This window comes from Sarcophilus harrisii, chromosome 3 (assembly GCF_902635505.1).
Source record: "Sarcophilus harrisii chromosome 3, mSarHar1.11, whole genome shotgun sequence".
Taxonomy (NCBI): Eukaryota; Metazoa; Chordata; class Mammalia; order Dasyuromorphia; family Dasyuridae; genus Sarcophilus; species Sarcophilus harrisii.
In genome coordinates this window covers 574,294,163-574,316,312 of record NC_045428.1, presented here as the reverse complement: position 1 = coordinate 574,316,312, position 22,150 = coordinate 574,294,163, and the positions used below count along the sequence as shown (strand labels likewise).

Sequence of the window (22,150 nt, the reverse complement as noted above, 5' to 3'; positions counted from 1 at the left end):
ACTTCCTTCATGACTTTTGATTTCAATAGCTTTTATGGTTTTCCCTGATTTCTTGCAGACAAGAGCCCTCCTTCTCTAATGCACACTCTTCCTTGCATGTTACTGACCTTCCCTGGCTTATATGTTTCTGTTTCAGAGATTGTAATTTTTGGGGGGTGGTTTGATTTCCCTCATTGGGTGTAATTTCTGTCTGGGCTTTGATACTTCAGTATTCTATTGATAATCCTTTACTAACCTAAGTTTTATGTTAACTTTTTAAAAATGTTGTGGAGTTCTTCCAATAAAGTATTTAGCCTTTTGTTTGTATTCTCCTTTTTCTTGAGTTCTGATTGCTGAGGAAAGAAAATGGGAAGATTGTACTCTTTTGAAAAATGTCCTACAAAAATTCTTTGGAAAAATCTATATATACAACCCAGGTGCATTTTAATATGGGGAAGAGGTGGCCCACCACTTAAGTCTGTTAGGGAGACCTGAATTCAGATCCTGCCTTGAGCACAAAGCTGTGTGACCCTGGACAAGTCACCTGATGTCTCAAGGGCTAGTACTCTCTTCTAAAATGGGGACAACATCCCTGTCTGCTTTACAAAGTTCTTGTGAGGATGCTTGGGAAATGTTGCCTGTGAGAAATAGAATAAGTTGGGCGAGAATCCAGGAAGCGGTATGGGAGAGCTGACACTTGGTTCATTACATTTCCCCAAGTCAGTGCCAGGCAAGTACTTTTTGATCCCAGCCCAGAACAGGCACAGATGATCTGGAGCCAGAATGAGAAGTTGCGGCAGTTTTACCTGGAGCCTTGGACAGAGCTGGGATAGCCATGGGACAGGTTTTTAGCACCATTGGGTCATAGGATCAGAACTAGTTAATCTACAGCCATTCCCCTCTTGGTTTCAGTTGTCTCTTCTTAAAAAATAACTCCCAGTTCTGAGATTCTGTCAGCCATTTCAAATCATAGGAAATAGAGCTTCAGTCTCTCTGTCATTCAGAGTTGATGGTAATAACCGTGGGTAGGTTGTAGCTGCTTCTAGTTGTCAGTTTGTATTTATACAGTTAAGTAGCTTGGACAAGCACCTGCTTTTATGCTTTTAATTGTGGTGAGTAATCTTAGTGCTAGGTAGCACAAGGGACAAAGAGCAGATAACACTAGGCCTGGCGTCAGAAAGATCTTAATTCAAATCCAGTCTCAGAAACTTACTGAGCTGTATGATTCTGGGCAAGTCATCTAACTAATCTCTGTTTGCTTCAGTTTCTTCGACTATAAAGTAAGGATTATAATAGCAGCTACCTCCCAGGCTTGTTACAAGGATCAAGGGATGATATTTATAAAGTGCTTAGCATGGTGCCTAGCACACAGTAGGTGCTGTATATATGTTTATTCCTTTCCTTTACAGTTTTATTATTTTTCTTTTTTTTAGCTTTTATCACAAATACCTTAATGAATCCTATATGGATGGTTAAAACCCGAATGCAGTTAGAACGGAAGTAAGTAATTGAATTCTTGATTATAAATTACTTATTCAAAACTTAAATACAGAATAAAAGGAAAAAAAATATTACCATGTGCATGGTTTGAGATAAAAAGCAATAAATTTCCATTTCAAGAAAGCCTATAGAATAAATACTACACATTATGTTTAACACTATTCATCTTTGCTTCCTTGTAAGTTTTTTTTCTCCACTGTACACTTATTACTATATTTTTTACCCTTTTTCCTTCCTTTGCTTCACTCTAAGAAGGCTATAGTTAAGCATGGATATATTTTTATGTGTGTCTATATACATATATTGACACAACCATATGTATATGAAATACATGTATACACAAATTGTAAGTCTTTTAAAATCATCAATTTATGTTTGTTCTGCATATGTGACCTACTGATATTGAGCAGTAGCTAATTGTGAAATAAAGGTCTGTTTAATGATGATTCAAAGGAAGTCTTTTAAATAAAAAACATTTTTCTTTCACTTGCCATCTTATATACGCTGTGGAAATTTACAAATAAAGTTTTGAGAACTGTATGCTTGAAATCTTGATTATTTCCATTGGGAATGTTATCCTTAATTGGTTAGGACCAATCTTCTTGTGAGTCCTAAAGGTGTTTTTCCCATCTTGACTCTCTTGCCATATAAAGGAGGAAGGGGTGCTTCTTCAGCACTGCAGTACTCGGTGCCATGGCTGTCTAAAGCAGCATCTGCTTCCTTACTCTGAATGAATTTCTTTTTTGCCTAGTCAGCAGCCCCTCCTGGGCTATTGTAATGTCCAGGCTAGTTTTCTGGAGGTCCTCCAGATGGGCCTTAGTCTCAGCAGGATAGTCACCACGAGGATGGTGAGGAATAGAATCTAAAGTCTTTATTGTCTCCTTCACAGTCTGACTGACTGACTCTTTCCCCAGTTCTCTCAGCCCTTAAATACCCTATTACAGTTACAGCATACTGAGTATATGCCAACTAGAGTGATTATATCATTATATCATACTAAATATATGTGAACTAGAGAACCATTATCTCATCACTTCCACTGAGTTAACACCTTGTTCAAAGTGTCCTTGTTTCAAGTATACTTCTTCAGAGTTCCAGCCCTCTATTAGGCTATGATTGTTTTTTGTTTCTATATCCCGCCTCTAACAGTGGTTTGTACTTAGCATGTTCTAAATGAAGCCTTTTTGATTGATTAAATGAAATTGAAAAAAAATTCCAGTATCAGTGAAATTCATACATCCAGGATAAACCTCCAAGTGTAATTACACAGTAATTAATTAAAATAATGTTCTTCAAAGCGTTGTTTTATGACTGGTTTTATATCATAAACTGATATTTCGAAATTTGTATTATGGCATTTCCTGCTCTGAATTTGTTAATTAATTTCTCTTATCTTTTTGTTTCATACATTTAAAGTCTATATAACATGGGAAGATGTAGTCTTGGCACAATTCATTTTTTGAGTAGGTGCTAAATCCAAATTGGTGGTTTGATGTAATGGTAAGAGTTAAAACTAATATATTTCTAATGTTTTTTATTTTTTCCTTCGTAGAGTCAGGGGTTCCAAACAAATGAATACTGTCCAATGTGCTCGTTACGTGTACCAGACAGAAGGCATTCGTGGATTCTATAGAGGGTTAACAGCCTCATATGCAGGCATTTCTGAGACCATAATCTGTTTTGCTATTTATGAAAGCTTAAAAAAATGGCTAAAAGAGGTTCCATTAACCCCTTCTGCAAATGGAACTGAGAGAAGCAGAAATACCAACTTTTTTGGACTTATGGCTGCTGCTGCTATTTCCAAGGGGTGTGCCTCCTGTATTGCTTATCCACATGGTATGTTGTTATCCTTCATCTGACAGAGTAGTAAACTAATAATAGTTGTTAGGTCCTGTATCTGTTCATCCCCATTATCTTGGCCTGTATCGGAAACATTCTTTGGTGGAATTAGTTATTTGGAGTTTGGAAAGCAGAGGCAATAATTAAGGTGCCTTTTGATCCAATCTTCAGAATTTTTTTTATTTCTTAAATATTTCCTCAGCTTTCTCTTTCAAAAGATATACATATACATATCTGTTCACACTAATGAGCATTCATAAAATAACATCTATGAAACCTAAGTCCTCTCTTTAGGTATAGGTGGTCATCTTTTTGGATTCATGCTTTCTGGAAGGTTTTAATTCATTAACGTTAATAGTTAATTACAAATTTTTTTAACTTAAGAATTCAGAATTAAGCAGCTACTAAATTAAATCATGCTATTTAATTTAAATATAAATTCTGTGTTTTTTTTTAATATACATTGTTCTATTTCTGCCAAGAAAACAGGAATCCTGTACTTATAAACAGGTCACTATTTAATCTAGTAATTATGTATTAAATGCCTAGTATGCACTGAAATGCTGCACTAATAAAAAGACAATCCCTATCCTCGAGGAGCTTATTACTATCTAAAAGGGAAGACGACATACAGGAGGAGACAAAGTGGTGGTGAGGGGGCAAAGCCACAGCCAGTGCGGAGGAGGAGACCACCATCTCTCTGCACTCTGGGAGGAAGGGAGCTTTTCTTGGCTTTAGCAGATGCAAAGTGGTTAATCAGAGAGTCCAGTTTTTGCCCTTTCTAAAGAAAGGCATTGGGGAAGAATTTGCCTCCAAAGGGGAGAGAGGAGAGAGAAGTATCCAAGCTTGAGTTTAGTTGCTTGATGATTAGATTAGAAGTATTGAGCTTATTCTAGGAAGGGCATCTTTCTGGGCAGCAGATGCAGAATGGAGTGAAATATCACAGGAAATGAACCTATGAAATAGAGGGGAGAATCTTTAAGAGTAAGAATCTTGGCTTCTGGGCCTTATAGAACTAAGCAGTTATTAAGTGATTATGATGTGCCATGTATTGTGATCAACATTGGGGAGGAATCAGAGTAAGGCAATAACCCAAAAGGAGTGGTTTCCCTCAAGGAGCTTGTGTATACTGATTGGAGAGGAATGATATAGAAATAAAGAAATAGGTACAAACTCCACAGAAGGGAGAAAGATAGTAGCCTTCTGCCTTTTCCTAGCGGTAACCCCTATTATTTGGATGTAGCTTTCATCTATACTACTTACTATATATTTCATTCTTTGCAGAAGTGATAAGAACACGGCTTCGAGAAGAGGGCACAAAGTATAAGGCTTTCATTCAGACAGCCCGTCTGATAGCACGAGAAGAAGGTTATCTGGCTTTCTACAGAGGACTCTTTGCCCAGCTCATCCGGCAGATCCCAAATACTGCTATTGTGTTGTCCACCTATGAGTTAATTGTGTACTTACTGGAAGACCATACGAAATGACAGGCCAGGAAATGGACTTTTAATAGAATAAAATGGAAAAACTGCCGGGCAGTTTCTCCACTGATATTTAGAGTATTTAAGAGACTCATGCAGGAATGGCTGAAACATCTCTGGCTTTATCACCTGCTGGACTTTTCCTTTTGGATTCATGCTTTCTGGAAGGTTTTAATTCATTAACGTTAATAGTTAATTACAATTTTTTTTAACTTAAGAATTCAGAATTAAGCAGCTACTAAATTAAATCATGCTATTTAATTTAAGTATAAATTCTGTGTCCTTTTTATGTTCATTGTGTTGTCGTGTCATTTATTTTAATAAAATGTGCTTCATAAAGAGAGCTGATCTATAATCTGCCCAGATTTCATCTTGCTGGTGTCAAACATCGGTGTTGAGGAGCATGTGGTCCAGAACAGATGGGAGTCTTGTATTTTTTCCTTTTAATTTCTTCATGCTGCTTCTAACCCAGGCTTTTTGATTGCTGAGATGAGCAAAAAAAGTTCAGCCATCTATAAAAGAGTTTAGATGGTGAAACTCTTTTTATGGCTTTGTAGCCACATCTCAGCCTCACTTCTTCAAAAATATGAGTCCTCTCCCAAAAGTCCCTAAGTACAATTAATCCCCAGGAGCCTGCCAAAAACTAGTGTGAGATTGGACTAAGACCTGAGGACAGCCTCTTGAACTTGGCTTTGAATGTGTGTTTCACAGGCAGTCAAAACTCTATAGGACGAGGCAAATCCTTCCACTGAGGCAATTCTGTCGCGTCCTGGAAGTTAGGATATCTTGGAAAATGGGTGGGAAATAGGAGCCTCTTCTGAGAGCTTCAGAAAAGGGTCCCCTAGTTGGACCACCTCAGACGGCGCCGTCTGAATCAGGCCAGGGCAGGCGTGTCCAAACTAAGTGGGTTCCTAAGGCCTGTGGCTAGGATTGTCACTTTTGTACCCGGGGGTTTTCAGGCTTAAGGACTAGCACCGGGGATGGCAGCGATGCCGTGCCTGAGCCACTGATGACCGGTAGGCGCTCCGCAGAGGGTGTTGTCTGAGCATCGCGTTAGAAAGGGACTTCCTTCTGGGTCGGCTCCAAAACTGCTGTCACTTGCTCCGGCCCCGGCCGAGGGCGCGCCCAGAAGGCTGGAGTACCCCAACAGTCATCCCCGACCTCCTCAGCCCGGGGGCTGGCTCCCTCCCCCACGCCAAAGGGCTGCGAATGGGGGCATTTCCCCGGGCAGCGCTTGCCATCGGGCCGCTGGGAATGGAACCCCGGGAGCCCTTACTGAATGAGCCCCACGACGGGGCAGAGGAGAACCGTGCGGCTAAGGGGTCGCGCCCAGGAGCCCGCCCCACTCTCTGCCACCGCGGGGGCTACAGGGAAAGGGGCTTTATGCGCGGAGCCCACGTCCCCAGTGGCTCTTCCGGGCCGCCTGCTCCCGGGAACGGCAATGACCCCTGCCCGGAGGGGAGGGGGGGCGGGGTGGGGGAGGGGCAGAAACGGCGTGCGTGCCGAATCACGGCGGCCAGGGTCCCGAAGCCACCCGGCTCGGACGTCGGGAGGAGCGGGGGGGCGGTCCTGCGCAGGCCATTGGAGGCCCGGCCCCGCCCCCTAGGCCCTCCCGGCGCCCTGATTGGCCTGCGCGGCGGGAGCGCGCGCGCGTCTCGGGGCGGCCGGGCGCTGCTTCCAAAACGAGGCGGAGAAGGTCACGGCGGGAGGCGCGCGCGGCGCCGGCACGTTCGTGGAGCGAGCGGGAGAGCAAGCAGCCCTTGGCGTCGCACCGCCAGCCCTCTGCGCCGGGTCCGCGCCGCTTTGTCTGCCCGGCCCGAGCCGGCCCGGCTGCGCTGCGCGGTTCGGCCCGGCCTGGCCCCGGGCTGCGGCGGAGGAGCCGCCATGGAGGCCGTGAGCGCGCTGCTGGCCGGCTGCCCCTCGGGCGGCCTGGCCGGCGGCCTCGGAGTCACCGTGTGCGCCGCCGCCGGCGTTCTGCTCTACAGAATCGCGCGCAGGTGAGTGTCCCGCGGGTCCGCGCCCCTCCCCGCCCGCGCGGCCTTCCGGCCCCCGCCCCTCCCCCCGCCCCCGCGCCAGGCCCTCTGTGCCCGGCAGTTTGTAAGGTGCCGAAAGCGCCTTTTCTGACTTCTCCGCAGCCCTGGGGGGGAGGGGGCGGGGGGGCGTGTGGAGGCGTGTCAGGCTCCCCTGCGGAGGCCCTCGGGCAAAGTCCCGCAGCGGTTCCAGGAGAAACCGAGTCAGGCGGGGCCCAGCGGCTGGTCCAGGGGCACCCAGCCTGTCCGTCCGCGCCGGGCCCGCACCGGGGCCTCCCGGCCTGGCCCCCCGCCGCCCGGCGGAAGGGACGGGGACACCGAGGCTCCTTAGCAGAGCGGCGTGCTGGTGCCACAGCAGCGCAAAGCGGGGCGGGGGGAGGGGGGGGGGAGGGGGGGCGCTCTCTCCGCCCCCTGGGCCCCTGCGGCGGCCGCCCCAGCCCGGGGCCAGGAGCTCGCGGGCCCGCCCTCGGGCGCCGCCTCCAGCTGGCCGGGCACTGGCAGCGACAACGCTCCCGGGGGTCCTGGGCCCGCGCCCCCCCTGACGGGCAGCCGCGCGCTGACCCAGACTGTTCCTGCAGGGAAGTGGGGGGCGTGTTCTAGAAGGAAGCTCCTTGGTGTACCATCTGTGTGCAAGCGGGGCTGGGGCTCAGGGTGCTGCTCCTCCCCAGCCCTGGGAGGGAGGCGCCGCTATTCCCCTTTTATAGAGAAGGAAACTGGGGCCGCGGGTGAAGTGGCTCCTGCCCCCAGGCCCGGGCTGGGCGAGGGAGTGAGAGGTGAGCAGCCTTGGGGGGCCGGCACGGGCAGCTGGGCAGGTCTGGCTGCCTCCTGCAGGCCTCTGGGCTGGAGGTGGGAAGCCTCAGCAAGCCGGGAAGCTCTGCCGGTTTCACCCCCAGAAGGGCTTGGAATCCTGCCGGGGATGTCTGGGAGCGGCGTTAGCAAGTAGGAGGGAGATGGGACGTTTGGGAATTCTTTAGCCAAGTTAGGGAACTCGAGGTGGGAAGCAGCAGGGAGCGGGCCTCCCTCCCGCCTCGCCGCCGGCCCCGTCCCCCTTGGAAGGGGACCGCAGGGGAGAAAGAGGAGAGCGAGCCAGCATTCAGTTGGTGCCTCCTGCGTGCTGGGCCCCTCACAAATGTGATCGCACCTGATCCTCACTCCGGGGCGCAGGGCCGGGGGCTCCGGTCCGAAAGGCCCGAGTTAGAAGCTGAATGGGCCTGGGCCTCCGCCGGCCTTTATGACAACCCCTGCTCCCAGGGTGGGTGCTTCACCCAGGGCCTGACACCTGCTGGCGCTGCCCCCTGGCTGGGGAAACAGGTGCACGGAGCACCAGAGCCCTCAGCTGTAGCGAGGTGTCCAGAGCCAGACTCGAACTCAGGGCTCAGAGGCGGCTTCCTGGGCAGACGTGTCTGTGTCCCCACCGGGCCACACCACCTCTGGTGGGCGCAGACGTACACCCGGGTAACCCGAACGAACGATGGAGTTGGGCTGAGAGGACACAGTCCAGTTCTCAGCTCTGCAGTGTGGCCTAAGAGGCCTTGGATAAGTCATCCTCTCTCGGCCTTAGTAGCTTTACCTGTAAAAATGTGGGCTTGGCCGGAATGGCCTCTCGGAGGCCCTTGGCAGCGAGCAGGGCACAGGAGTCAGAGGGTCCCAGGCTGCCCTGCTGGGTGGCTTTGGCTGGGAGTCACTTAAAGCGCCAGCCTCAGCTTCCTCTCCCAGCTTTATAGGTTGTGCTCTGGGTTTTCTTGCCCATTGTTGATGGAGTGCTCCCCGCTTCCCTCCCAGAAAGAGGGAGCGAAGCCGCTCAGGTAGCCAGGCAGCGAGCCCTCACCCCCGGCCATATGCTCTTTGCCCAGTAGAATGATAGAGGGGGTGCTCTGAGGGTACCTCCCTCCCAGGGCTGGGGAAAGGATCAGTGGATTGGACGTTATCCCCCTGCTGGCCCTGCCCCACAGCATCTGGCACACCCGAAGTGTTTGAGTCAATGTTTTGTGCTTCCTGGCCAACCCCCCTTTCCCATTAATGCTGGGCAGGTGAGTTCCCCCCTTTGTACAAAGGCCTTCACCTCTGGGGAGTGATAAAATCAACACATAACTCCAGGAATTGGCCAGTCCAGGTGGGAAAAAAGGCACCAGCTCCCAACTTCTGGGTGCAGGTTAGTGTCCAACTCTGGGGATCAGGGAAGGGTTCCTGGGGGAGATGGTTCTGGAGTTGGGCTTTAAAGCGTAAGTGAGAATGTCATGCCCTTGCCTGGCTGGGGCTCGTACAGGGAATGCCTTCCCTCATGTGCCTCTGAGACTCCCTTGTTCTCCATTAAACCTCAGCTCAAGTGTTAGCTCCTACTTGAAGCCTTTCTTGATTCCTCACACCCTCTACATGCTTATTAATGATTTCTTACTCATAATAATTTTATTTGACTATTTATTTGACTAGGTTCACCCTGTGGGCTCCCCAGGTTCTAACCTGCTCCTCATCTCTGATTGATTGCCAAAGAAATGGTTTTAAATGTCACAAAATGAACCCAGAACAGATGCAAGGGAAAGAGGGGTTTAAACTGCTCTAGGAATTCCCAGGAGGCAGGTGGGGAATGAGAGGAGCACAAATGGGAAACCCCAAGTGGAGTTAGGAAGTTGGACACAACTAGAAAATGTAGTTTGTTCCTGTGTCTGTCTCCCTCTTGAGAACAGGAACTAGTTTTCATTACTGTTTTTATTTTGTATCCCGGGCCCTTAATATGTGTTTGATTTATTGACACTAGAATTAAGGAAGAGGGCATAGCAAAAGCATGGAGATGTGAGTGCAAGGATGTGGTGCTTTGTTTTGGAAGAGGTTGGGGTCTGAGGGTTGGTTTTGTCTGAAGTTTCTGGAGGGTGACTAAGATGAAACATGGTTGGAAAAGTGAAAGAATGACAAGCTGTAGAGGACCTTGAATGCCAAGAAGAGTCTGGACTTTCCTTGGGAGGTGGTTGGGAGCTACAAAAGTTTAAGCAGAGGAGCTCCCAGCCTGGGACTCTTGGAAGCTCCAGATTGTGAGAATGAAGGCCAGGCTATAATCCCTGAGGGTTGCTCCCAGTTCTTTCAGGGAGTGGAGGTTCCAAGTTTGTCTGGCTAAAACGTAGGCTGCTTAGGGTTTGGGTATCATGGGGCCAGCTCTTCGGAGTTCCCAGACTCAGGGTTGGGAGGGATCTTGGTGTCCAACCCAGGCCTAGCCAACAAGAGGTCACCCAGCCTATGCTCAAAGGGAGGGGAGCCCATCCCCCTTCCCCAGGTGCTCCTCTCAACTTTGGGACTCATTATTGAGAAGTTTTTCCATACTAGGAAACTTAAATCTGCCTCTGGCCGCTGCTCTCCTTGCTTTTCTTTTCCCCTCTGAGGCCAAGTGGAACCAGGAGAAAGCTGGCTGCCCTTCGCCCTTGTCTTCCCTGGGCTAATTACCCTCCCTCACCAGTTGGTCTTTACAGGGCCCCAGGCTCACTTCTCACTCTTGGTCTGCTCCCATTTTTCATCATCCTTCCTAAGTGGTGGTGACCAGAGTTGAAACCGCTCTTACCGAGCGCAGAGGGTAGGGGGCCAGATGGCATGGGCCGTGCCTGCAGGTGCAGTGATTGCCAAGAGCTGTTCTTGGGGTGGGCCGGACGAAGGGAGAGCTTTGGGAGAGCTAAGGTTTGCATCTGTCTGCAGGGAGTTTATAATCTAGAGGTTCAGGACTCATACCTACCAAAGACCATGACCCAAAGTGTGTCCACATTGCCCAGTGATCAGCCAGAGTAGGGAAACAGGGCAAGAGCCTTTATAGAGCCCCTGCTGTGTGTCAGGCACTCTGCTGAGTGCTTTAGAAGTAGCAACTCTTTGGATCCTCTCCACCCCCTGAGGGAGCACAGAGCACTGGTCCTGGAGCTGGGAAAACCAGAGTTCACATTGGCTGTGTAACCTTGGGCACACTTCACCTCTGCCTCAGTTTCTTCATCTATAGAATGGGAATAACCACTCCTGCCTGTCTTTACCTGCAAGGCCAGTGATGGGTGCCAGTGATACAAAGGGAAGTCCCTGCCCCTCAATGAGTTTCTCTCAGGGTAGCTCTCTCTGTATACCCCACTTTCCTCAGGGCCCAGTTGTGACACTGGTTTCTATCGGAGGCAGCCCAGATCTCTTTTCCCGGATGCTGAGTGATCTCCCCTCCCCAAATTATATTGTATTTGCTTTTTCCATATTTGAAAGGCTTTGTTCTCAAACAGTCAATAAAACAAACATTTCCATCCGTGTAGTGGGACAGGACCAAAAAGATGGAACACGAAATGATAATTCTCTTAGGTTCAGCCTGCTTTTTTGCTGAAGTCTGTAATAAATGCAGAGTGTAACTTTCAAAGCTGACCTGATTGGCTGCGATTCCTTTTGTTCTTTGTAGGCTTTTGTTACTTTCTCACCAACATATTGATTGTTTCTCCCCAGTAGATGGGGAGCTCCCAGGAGGTAGAGATTGTCATTTAGGTTTTGTCTTCCTAAATGCTCAGTGAATGGAGTTGGATGATGGATCGAAGGCTTTGAGGTGAAGTGAATTAGAGGCAAAAAGGCCTTGTTTCAAGTTCTCTCTCAGACCCAGTGTTTAGACCCCTGGAAGCTCAGGGCAGGGGTTAATCCACAGGGTGAGGGGATTTTCCTTCCTGGAACTTTCCTACACCAGTGAAAACACAGGGTTATGCTTCTCCTCTTCCCTCTTCCCCTGTCCCCCTCCAAAAAAAAAAAAAAAAAAAAAAAACCATCAAAAGGGGAATTGGTAGAAAAGGATACTGATTCTTGAGAGTGTTGGTTGTCTTTGGCAGAATCCAGCCACCACCCTATCGCTGCCTGGTATCACCACCTGACTCACAAGGGTCTCAGAATTCATTGTTCGGTTGTTTTCCGGTATGTCCAACTCTCTGTGACTGCATTTGGGGTTTTCTTGTTAGAGATACTGGAGTGGATGGCTGTTTCCTTCTCTGGTTCATTTTACCGATCAGGAGACTGAGGCACACAGGGTGAAGTGGCTTACTCAGGGTCAAATGGCTATTAGGTGTTAGAGTCAGATTTAAACTTAGGAGGATGAGTCTTCCTGATTCCTGACCCAATGTTCTACTACATTGCATGTTAGGTAGAGCACTGGACTTGGAGTTGAGTCTTCCTGACTTCAAATCTTACTTTAAGTATATCAGCTCTGTAGATATATGACCAAGTTATTTAATGTCTTTTGGCCTCAGTTTCTCATCTACAAAATAGCCTCAAAGGTCTTGCCTTTTTCTAAATCTCATCCTAAGAGAGCTGTCCTCTTTCCCCAATAAGTGACTAAGTGGCGCAAGGGGTAGAGTTCTGGACTTGGAGTCAAGACGATTCAAGGTCAATTTTGATCTCAGACTGGCCTTGTGATCCTCCTCCTCACCTCCACCTGCCTCTGTTTCCTGATCTGAAAAAAGGGATAAAACAGCAATAGTACCTAGCTTCCAGGGTTGTTCGGAGGATTAAATGAGAAAGTATTTATAAAAAGCACTGGCACAGAGGAGGGCCCTCCCTACATGCTTGTTCCTTCCCGGTTCCCAAGGTGGTGCTGCCCGGCTGCCTTTTTTTCTCTCCAAACTTTGGCCTTGGGGCAAACATTGAGGCAGAAGCCTCCTGGCTACAGCTGGGAGACTAGGATGGCTGTTGTATGCCAGGCATATTGGATTTGTCTTCCTTCCCACCTAGGGGCAAGGAATCAGACCTGACCTGGGACCAGATTTCCCCTCACAGCCGAGGGCTGGGCACTTTGGAAGTCCCAGAATCCCTCATGCAAAATTGATGTAAAAAGTGATCCTGTTATTTTTAGGTACTCAGAGCAGAGAATGTGTCCATCCATTTGTTCCTCACCCAGGTCACCAGCTGACCTCCCCTGCCTCTTACACAAACACTCTCTCTCTGAGGCAGAGCAGTTGGTGTCCCCCTAATAAGGATTCCCCAGCGTCTGGATTCGGGATTATCTGGTGGTCACCCACCTGTCACACATGTGTGCATGGGAAGGAGAAGGGCCAGTGGGGCGGGGAGAGGCCTTGCCGTGAGGTCAGGACAGCTGTCCGACAGCCTCGGGCTGGGCTCTTGTATTTATTTCACTTGGTTTTGTATCATGCACAAAGTTTCCTTCATCCCTGAGCTGTGCTTGCAGGGCCCGGGACCGAGGGGGGAGATAGCCAGAACTGGGCTCTGGGACTCAGTGACCATGTCTCAGCGCCCAAGGCTCCAGGGCTTGGTGAGGATCTGGCAGAGTTTAGGAATCGGAAGAGGGTGAGTCCTGCTTGTCCCACCTCCCTTTGCTCTTTCCTGCGCCTGGAGCTCCCTTCAGTCAGCAGTGGCTGAGCTGCTTGCTGGGAGCGGGCTGTGGCCAGGTGGCTCCCCTCCACCAGGGAAGGCTTCTTCCTTCATTCCTGGCCCCCAGGCTTCTTCCCTGATGTAGTCTGACACCCAGCCGTGGAAATTATCTAAGCCTTCTTGGGGTGAAGCGGGCCCATTCTGTAGGGGGTAATACTGAGGCTGACAGCCGCTACTCCCTGGTTATGGCTCACCTCACTGATCCCAATCTTTTTTATATTTAGGAAAAAGCCGACCCATACAACTGTCAACTGCTGGTTCTGTAATCAGGACACCGTGGTGCCCTACGGAAACCGCAACTGCTGGGACTGCCCCAACTGTGAACAGTACAACGGCTTCCAGGAGGTAGGGCCCAGGGAGGCCCTGAGGGCTCCAGGGACCCCAGACCACCCTTCCCTGCCTGATTACCCATCTTGCCCCCCCACCCACCTACCCACCAAGGGCTGCTCTCTCCTTTCTGATCTCTCCTCCTTGGTCGGCTGCCTCCAAAGTGTCTCTCCCACCTCCCCTCCTCTTTGCCCCCATTCGAATGCAGGTCCCCATCACCTCTCACCTGGCCAGGTTCCCTCTCTTCAGCATCTCGGACTCATCCATCCATCACAGGGATGTCAGCTCTGACTGGGTCACTCCTGTGTTCAGAGATCCTCAGTGGCTCCCTATTGCCTTTCAAAAAAAAAAAAAAAAAAAAAAGACTCACCACCTGGCTTCAGAACCACATCTCCTGCTGTTTTCTGGTCTCAGGCCTCCTCTGTCTGCCTGGGCCTGGGCCTGGGCCTGGGCCCTTCCTGAAGAAGGCTCCTGAAGCCCTTCATCTCCACATCTATTGGAGCCTCCTTTCATTTCTCATTTTCAGTGCCACCTCATCTAGGAGACCTCCATTTCTCCTCCCCATGCACCCTGAAAATGGCCTTTCTGCTTCTGGTCGGCTCTTGCTTTGCCTCCCTTCTCAGAAGGGGGAGCTTGGACACAGGCCAGTGCTGCCTCTGGCCCCCTGTAACACGGGAACCTGTCCAAGGCCCCTCCTGCCCTTCCCTCTTTGCCTGCACGGCCCCTCCGGAGGAGCTGAGCCCTCTGTGCCCCCCCTCTCCTGACGCCTCCCTTCCCCCCACAGAACGGCGACTACAACAAGCCCATCCCTGCCCAGTACCTGGAGCATCTGAACCACGTGGTGACCAACGCTGCCTCCTTCTGTGACGGCCCTCAGCCCCAGCAGTGGGTGAGCAGCCAGGTCCTGCTGTGCAAGAAGTGCAACAGCCACCAGACCACCAAGATCAAGCAGCTGGCCTCCTTCGCCCCCAGGGAGGAGGTGAGATGGGGGCCTTTGGGAGGCACCTTTCTCTGGCCCCTGACCCTAGCCATTGGGAAATGGGGGTTCATGTGGTTGCTTGCGGTGGGCACCTCGGCAGCCTCTCCGAGTGCCCGTGCTAGACTGAGGGGGCCCCATGGGAGTCTGCCAGCAGGAGGGCTCGCATTCAGATCCAGCCTTGGGTACTTCCTTCGCTTCCCCTTCTCTGGTCTCTGACAATGGTGGAGAAAGGGCAGGCTTTCAAGTGTGCAGATCTTGGCTCTGTCAGAGGGGGCCCTCCTGGGCCCCGGCACTGGGCGCTCCTGCTATGCCTGCCGCTCTCCTGGGTGGGCTCTTTCTGCAGCTGCTGGTCCTCCCTGCCCCCATGCCACAGGTAACTGGCTTGTCCCAGCCGCTGTGGAGAGCATGGCTGCCATGGAAACCAGATGAGGCTCCCCAGGGCCTCTTCCCTCCCAGACACAAAATGTCTTTTGTTCAAGGGGTGGGGGAAGTTGGTGTTTAAGGCACCAAGGCCAGTGAGCCCCTGGGGCTGGGGAAAGGTGAGAGAGGGGTCTGTGCCCCCTCCATCCTCTCTTCTACTCTCCCCTCCCCAGCAGAGCTTGGGAAAGGGTTCGAGCTGGGCCAGAGTCATTGTCACGGCCCCCTGCCCAGGCCAAAGGGGACACAGCCTTTGTTTCCTAGGAAAGAGAGACAGGTTTGGCCTCCCAGGCCTGGGCTGTGCACCAGGGAAAGCCGGGGAATGGGGCTATCTCCATTCCAGCTTTATGTCCCCAAGCCTTCAGGAAGGGTGGGGAGGGGGTTCTGGGAACCCCAACCCACTCCTCCCCTCCCCTTTATGGCCAGGAGAGGGAGCCCCAAGTGTGAGCAGGAAGTGTTCTAGTCAGGAGGGCAGCAGCCATGACTGGCCTTTACAAGCTTGCAAAGTCCTGCTGGGCCCCCTCTCTCTTTTCCCTAGGAAGCAGGCCCCAGTGCGCTTTTTATCCCCTTAGCCATCTTACAGACCAGGAAATCCACCGTCAGAGGAGAAGTCACTTGTTCTTGCTCACACAGTTAAGCCCAGGGCAGGCGGGCGGAAGAACTGATGGCCAGAGATCCTGCCTCGGTGATGGATGGCAGAGTGGGGTCCCAACGGGACCTCAGAGAGGCGGCCCAGCTGAGCCAGAGCACAGGAGCCAAAGGGAAAGAGAGAAACACAGAGGGAGGGAAGAGCAGTCCCCTGACCAGCCTGGGGAGTACTAGCTCCTGCTCCGTCAAGGCTGAGGAGCTCCTTGTTTCCATGGAGACAGGGGGGAGGAGGCTCCTTTGGAGAGCAGTAGGAGAGGCCCCTGAGGGGATGAAGGCTAGCCAAGCAGGGAAGGCCATTGCATGGTACTTTCAGGGCCTTTCCTGAGCACAGGGAAGAATGGGCAGAAATAGCCCCCAGCAGCTCCAGGTCTTGGGGGCGGGACAGGCCTCCCAGGTATGAGGCCGCTCCTGCACTCCTGGAGCCACGCTCATGCTGTCAGCCCCTTGGGGACCTGTGGGTCAGGGAGAGCAGGAGCCTCTGGAGTAGCTGCAGGCCCACGGTCTCCGGGCCTTGTCCCAAGACGGGTCAGCCAGGGCAAGCCGCTGCAGAGCTGTGCGACCCTGGGCAGCTTCTCTAACTTCCCTCCCTTAACACCTATCTCCCCATGCACTGGTGAGTGATCCAGAGAGGTACCAGTGGTAAAGTTCTGGGCTAACCTTGTCATCATTAGAGGCATCTCAAGACTGTGCCAAACAAGGGTCACTGGGAGTCTTTGGGACTAGAGAAGAGAAAGGTTGGGGGGCAGGAAGAACATGCTGGCTGACTTCAGGGATGTGAAGGGTCAGTCAGCCTGTGGAAGGCCCACTGTCCTCAGGAATAACTCCTCTGTCCGTGCTGGCCCATAGTCAAATTGGCTGCCCCCAAAAGGGCATGTGTCCCCATGGCATTGGATCATTTCAAGGAAGAGCATTTATTGTGATGCTTCCTAAGGGTGGTGGTGGTGGTGGGTGCCTTGTTTTGCAAGGCAGTTGAGGTTAAGTGTCACGTGTCTAGATTTGACAAATTCTAGATCTGAATTCAGGTCCTCTTGACTCCAGGGCTGGTCCTCTATTGTACCACTCAGTTCCCTCTTTTTAATAGGGATGGGTGTCATGTTCTGCCAAAGACTATTTTGTATTTATTGAGAGAATCATAGGATTTTAATTATTTTATTACGATTATTATTTTTTTGCTGAGGCAGTTAGGGTTAAGTGACTTGCCCCGGGTCATGCAGCTAGGATGTATTAAGTGTCAGGCCAGATTTGAACTCAGGTCCTCCTGATTTCATGGCTGGTCTTCTATCTACTGTGCCACCTAACTGGCACAGTACTGTTGTCTTATTGTTAAGCTTATTTCTTAACATTGAACCAATTATATCATTCTTGTTATCTTTGGGATATGTTACTAATCTTTCATCCAACATTTTTGCACATATATTCATTAAGGAAATTGATTTGTATTTTTTTTTCCATTTTGATTCTATTTGCATTAGGTATTGAGACTATTTATGACAAAGAAGGAATTTAATAGGGCTCCTAATTTTCTTAAACAGTGTATGTAGTACTGGCATTAATTGTTCTCTAAGTATTTGGTAGAATTCATTTGTAAATCCATTTGGTCCTGGGTTTTTTTCTTTGGAAGTTAATTCAGTTTATTTCTCTAAGTTCAGATTAAATAGTCTATTTCCTATTCTGTTAATATGGGCAATTTATGTTTTTTTTTAATTTTTATCTACTTTAGATTGTCAGTTTTATTGGCATAGAGTTAGGACAAAGTAGCTTCTAATGATGTCTTTTATTTCCTCTTTATTAGTTGTGAATTCACCATTTTCATTTCTGTTACTGGTCATTTGTGTTTTGTTTTGTTTATTTTTCCCCAAAATCAATTTAGTTAATGGCTTATCCATTTGGTTTGGTTTTTTTTTCAAAAATAAAAAATAAAAAGTCTGCTTCCAGTTAATTGCTTTTTGCTTTCAGTTTTTCAAGGACAGCATAAAAAAAAGATGCATGTTCAAATGTTGGTTGGAATAGATTGATTTGACTAGGAAGGATCATCAAAGGCCGTCACGTCCATCTAACCCCTTTCTTTTACAGATTGAAAATACCAAGGCCCAGAAAAGTCAGGTGGATTGACCAAAGTCATAAGGTGTCAACATCAGAAGTAGAATATGAATTCAGGTCTTCTGATTTCAGAGCCACGGCTCTTTCCGCTTACCATGATGATCATTGATATCCCTTCCAGGTCCGAGATTTTGTAATTTAATGGTCCAAGACAACGTCTAGGATGAACACGACATCCTGAGTGCACCTGAGCCCTCCCCCCTGTCTTCCTCTCTACTTCCATAAGCCTTCCTCCATCTTCCTCCTCTTCTCCCTCCACTGGGCCAGTAGCTGCAGCCTATGAGGGCCATCTCAGGAGTCCCCTTCCCGAGCCAAAGTCTCTTTTCTCCACAGGGCAAATATGATGAGGAAATTGAAGTCTACAGACACCACCTGGAGCAGATGTACAAGCTGTGCCGGCCCTGCCAGGCGGCTGTGGAATATTACATCAAACACCAGAACCGGCAGCTGCGCGCTCTGCTGGTCAGCCACCAGTTCAAGCGGCGGGAGACCGACAAGACCTACATGCAGGTAGAGGAGAAGGGGCTCCCGGGCGCTGGGCAGCAGGTCCGGGGCTTTCCTCAGTCCTGTCTGACCCCATTCAGGGTGTCTCTGGAGAAGTCTGCTGTGCCTTCCAGCCCATTTAACAGAGGAGGAAACTGAGGCACACAGGGTGGCATCCCCAGTCACAGCTAGGAAGGTTCTGGGGCTGGATTTGAATCCAGAAAGCAGAGCCCAGCACTCTGGTGCCCCCTAGTTGCCCCACCTTAGGAAGGAGCAGCTTCAAACGCCATATATATAGCCAACAGAAGGGTCTGTGCGGGGATGACCCGAGAAAATGGGGAGAAGGGAAGTCTTTTCTTTCCAAACCCTTCTTCTCTCCCTCGCCTTTTTTCCCCATTTGCTGGGCACAGTGATAAGCAGAACTACAGAACCTCACCCAGTAGTCCTTGACCCCAGGAGTCTCGCCTCTGACAGAGAGGGAGTTCTCCATGTGAATCAAGCTATAGAGAGAGCCGTGGGGGAGTCAGTCCTAGCTGCTGCTTGACCTTCCTTGGGCCTCCCAGTGCCCTCTCTTCTGGCCTGGACCTCTGCCAGCAAGCTCTTCGGAAGCTGTGCCCAGATGCAGTACTGTAGTCCTCAGTTCTTTCCTTTTCTCCCCCTCAGAGCTTCTGTTCTTCACCAGTGACTGCTCCAGCCCAGGTCATCCTCCTCCGCTTCCTCGCCTTCCTGATCTGCAGCTTCCTACTCGTCACTGCCCTGTATGGCTCTGGCCATCCCTTCTTAGCTGCCTCCTGGACCCCTGCTCTGTTGGCAGGGGGAAACGTCTCTTCTTCTGGGACCTCGGACTCTTCCAACACCACTGCTGATCCAGAAGCCCTGGACTGGCAGCAGCTGCTCCACCTGCTTCCTGAGCATGTGCTCGAGAAGCTCTGTGAGGCTTGGGACTTTGGCCAGAGCCACCAGATGGTGGTGGTGGCATTGGGCCTGCTCACCTGCCTTCTGGCCATGCTGCTGGCCGGCCGCATCAGGTGGGTGCTTGGGGTCGGGAAGCAGGGGGGGAACATAGAATTGAGAGCACAGAGACCTTGGAGATTGTCTTGTCCACCTCCAGAGCTTGCCCCAGGAAAACTTGGGTTCGTAACCTGCTTCTGACACTCACTGTGATAGTTTCACACAGGGTAGCCCATGGACATGACTTTCTCTCTCTGGGCTGGCTCACTTAGTTAAATCAGTCCTCACATTGTAAGGCCTGGGCTCCCTCCCCGCCCCCCCGAGGGCACCTACGGTGGCCACAACCCCAAAGTTAATACTTCACTTAAGCTTTCAGAATCTGAGGTGTGTGGGAAGCATTATCCTCTTGCTAACTGAGAGTGTAGCTTTTGAGCCCCCACTGGTGTGTTTCCATTTACAGGAAATCTGTCACCATGACACCACTGACTCTATTTTTTGGATATTCTTAATACCACTAATTCGTAAACATGAAACATTTACTTGATGAAAAAGCAAAAGCAATGATAATCACAACATATACTTGAGAGGAATAGTTAAAATAGAAAAATAACTCATAGACCTGGATTACAGCATTCTATTAAGGTACACAGTATCCATGGGGATAGTGGACACACAAACCTGGCAAGGGAAGAAATGATTGGGAAATTCATGTGCCTAAAGCACACAGGAATGCGGGTTTGAATATCCAGGACTCATCATCTTCAGTATTATTTCCAGACACTAAAAAATGACAAATTCTACCTACCACTGTGGCAGGATGTTGAAATGTTATTCTCTTTCACTGGCAAGCCCTCCCTTCCCCTCAAATCAGACAATTGACAAGGACCTCAGCTCTTTGGGAGGGCTCTGAGGAGGTCCTCTTTCTTAGGCTATAGAGAAAAATAGTCATGTAGCCTTTTCCGGGTCAGCTCTTCAAATCGCAGGGTATTCTACTTTGTCCATTTAGAAGCAACTTCTCATTGGACAGTCCAGCAAAGACTCTGTGTCTATCCCTCTCAAGCAAGAAAGGAATTTGAGAGCAATACATATACAGCAAATTAAATATAAGATAGTTTAGGAGGGAGGGCACTAGCATGTGTGGGGTGACCAAGAGCCATGTCTTAAAAGGAGGAGGGACTCCATGAGACACAAGCGAAGTAGAAGTGCACCCAGGCACGTGGAATGGCCAGCACAGCAGCATGGAGATGGGAGATGCTGTGTGTGTGTAAAAAGAGCCAGGACCAGACTGTCTGGATCATAGAGGGAGGGAGGAGGAGGAAGAGTCATGGAGAATAGAAAGGTATCTGCTCTTGTCCCAGGGGACTGCAGAGATCCCAGCAGCCCCTAGCAAAGGTGTTCCCAGAGGCTTAGTAACACTCTAAGCTGGAGGCTTCAAGGACTCCCTATGGAGTCTTCTGACAGTCTCACATAGAGATTCAGTTTAGCATTTCTTCTGGATCACCTTAAAAGCTCTAGCTGCAAAACCATATTAGTGAACCCGTGGATTACTGTGCCCTGCAGCCATTATTACCTCAATTCCATCTCTGTCTTGAGTCAGCAAGCATTTATGAAGCGCCTGTGGTATGCCAGAGCAGCTGAGGTTCAGCGGACAGACAAAGTGCTGGCCCCAGGGTCCCAGCCCTCCAGGGGCTTCACTCTCAGCAGCCCGGATCCAGCTTGCTGGCTCTGGCCTCTGGTCTGGGGGGGGGGGTCATGGGGCTTCCTTTGATTGAGGCCACGGGGGCCTGGAGAGTTTCGGGGCCTCGTCCTGCGGTAGGAGGCAGCAGACCCTGCCTTTGGCCCTGTCTGCCCCTGACGAAGCAGCACCAGTGACAAAGGGTTCTGGCATACCCAGGCTGCTCCATCAAGGCTTCAGTGACCAAGAGGAGCCTCCGTGGCATGGGGAGGACAGGGGGCAGGTGACTGACACTGGCCTTTCTGGTCCCCGTAGGCTCCGGAGGATCGACGCCTTCTCCTCTTTCCTGTGGTTTCTGATCCTGGGACTGCACCTGGTGGAGCGCTATGTAGAAGTGGACTCCCTCTGCTGGCTCGACACGCTCAAGTTCAGCGCGACCTCACTGTGCTGCCTGGTGGGCCTGACTGCAGCCGTGGCTACCCGCAAAGCAACGGGCCAGCGGAGATACCGGCCCCGAAGGTCAGAGCTCCAGCAGTGACGGACTGGGGCGGGGGGTTGTGTTTCTGTGGTTGTTTTTTAAACTGGAAGCCCCACAGCTTGGCATCCTCCACCCAACCGGTGCTTCTGTCTCCTCCCCTTCCCTCTGCAGCCCCCCACCCTGCCACGGGGCTCATTCTCTGAGCCTGGTCCCCCATTCCTGGAACCCGCCGAGGCTCTGGGGATGGCTGCCTTTGTTCTCTCCAGGGTCCCTCCTGCCCTCTGCTCGGGCACTGGGGAGAGAGGAAGGAAGGCCTTTCTCTTGTTTCTTCCCTCTCCCTTGATAGAGGCAGGGAGTTAGGGGCTCCTCACCCCTCTTCTGTTGTTTCTTGGGCTTCCCTGGGGTTGGGGAACTGGGGGTCAAAGACATCCTTGCTGCCCTCCACCTCTTCCAGCAGTGTGGAGAGGTCCTTGGGCTGGGAAGGGGGAGGCCCTGGGCTGGCTCGGCCACGTGACCCTGCCAGAGTCACTTCTCCCTTTCGGGTTTTCCTTTCCTTGCCCGGGAAGATGGGGAATTCTGACGACGTCTCTGACTTTAAAAGTTCTATGTCTAACTTGGTTGTACGTCCCCTTCCCACTCTAATGTGCTGTGACGTGGTGTGACTGTCAGGCTCAATTAGTCAGGAAACACGTAGGGAGTGTCTGCTGTGTGCCAGGCACTGTGCTAATGCTGGAGGTACAAGGGACAGCCCCTCCCCTTAGCAAACAGGGGTGCAGGGGGTGCCGAGTGAGGGGTCTAGGGTGGCTGTGGGATGGGCCCCGCAGCGCTGCCGCTGAGCGTACACCGTGGCCAGCTTCCTTCTCTGTATGATGGAGAGTAGAGCCGATGGCCTCA

The 22,150-nt window shown here is 50.6% G+C and overlaps 2 protein-coding genes across 4 annotated transcripts in view; both read left to right on the top strand.

The window, feature by feature from the left end:
• SLC25A33 (solute carrier family 25 member 33) overlaps nt 1-5,140 on the top strand; it is a 144,090-nt gene extending 138,950 nt beyond the window's left edge. Inside the window, exons 7-9 of the mRNA XM_031961559.1 lie at nt 1,413-1,479; nt 3,032-3,315; nt 4,603-5,140. Of these exons, the coding sequence (XP_031817419.1) occupies nt 1,413-1,479; nt 3,032-3,315; nt 4,603-4,805 (554 nt within the window). The 3' untranslated portion in view covers nt 4,806-5,140. The remainder of the gene's footprint in view (nt 1-1,412; nt 1,480-3,031; nt 3,316-4,602) is intronic.
• Nucleotides 5,141-6,440: 1,300 nt separating this feature from the next.
• The window catches only part of TMEM201 (transmembrane protein 201), a 37,044-nt gene continuing 21,334 nt past the window's right edge, over nt 6,441-22,150 (top strand). For 2 of the 3 annotated variants that reach the window (XM_031962909.1, XM_031962911.1), the window contains exons 1-6: nt 6,441-6,796; nt 13,423-13,543; nt 14,310-14,504; nt 18,003-18,179; nt 18,816-19,180; nt 21,094-21,297. In XM_031962909.1, the coding sequence (XP_031818769.1) occupies nt 6,684-6,796; nt 13,423-13,543; nt 14,310-14,504; nt 18,003-18,179; nt 18,816-19,180; nt 21,094-21,297 (1,175 nt within the window). In that variant the 5' untranslated portion in view covers nt 6,441-6,683. The remainder of the gene's footprint in view (nt 6,797-13,422; nt 13,544-14,309; nt 14,505-18,002; nt 18,180-18,815; nt 19,181-21,093; nt 21,298-22,150) is intronic. The other variant, XM_031962910.1, reaches the window with a different exon arrangement.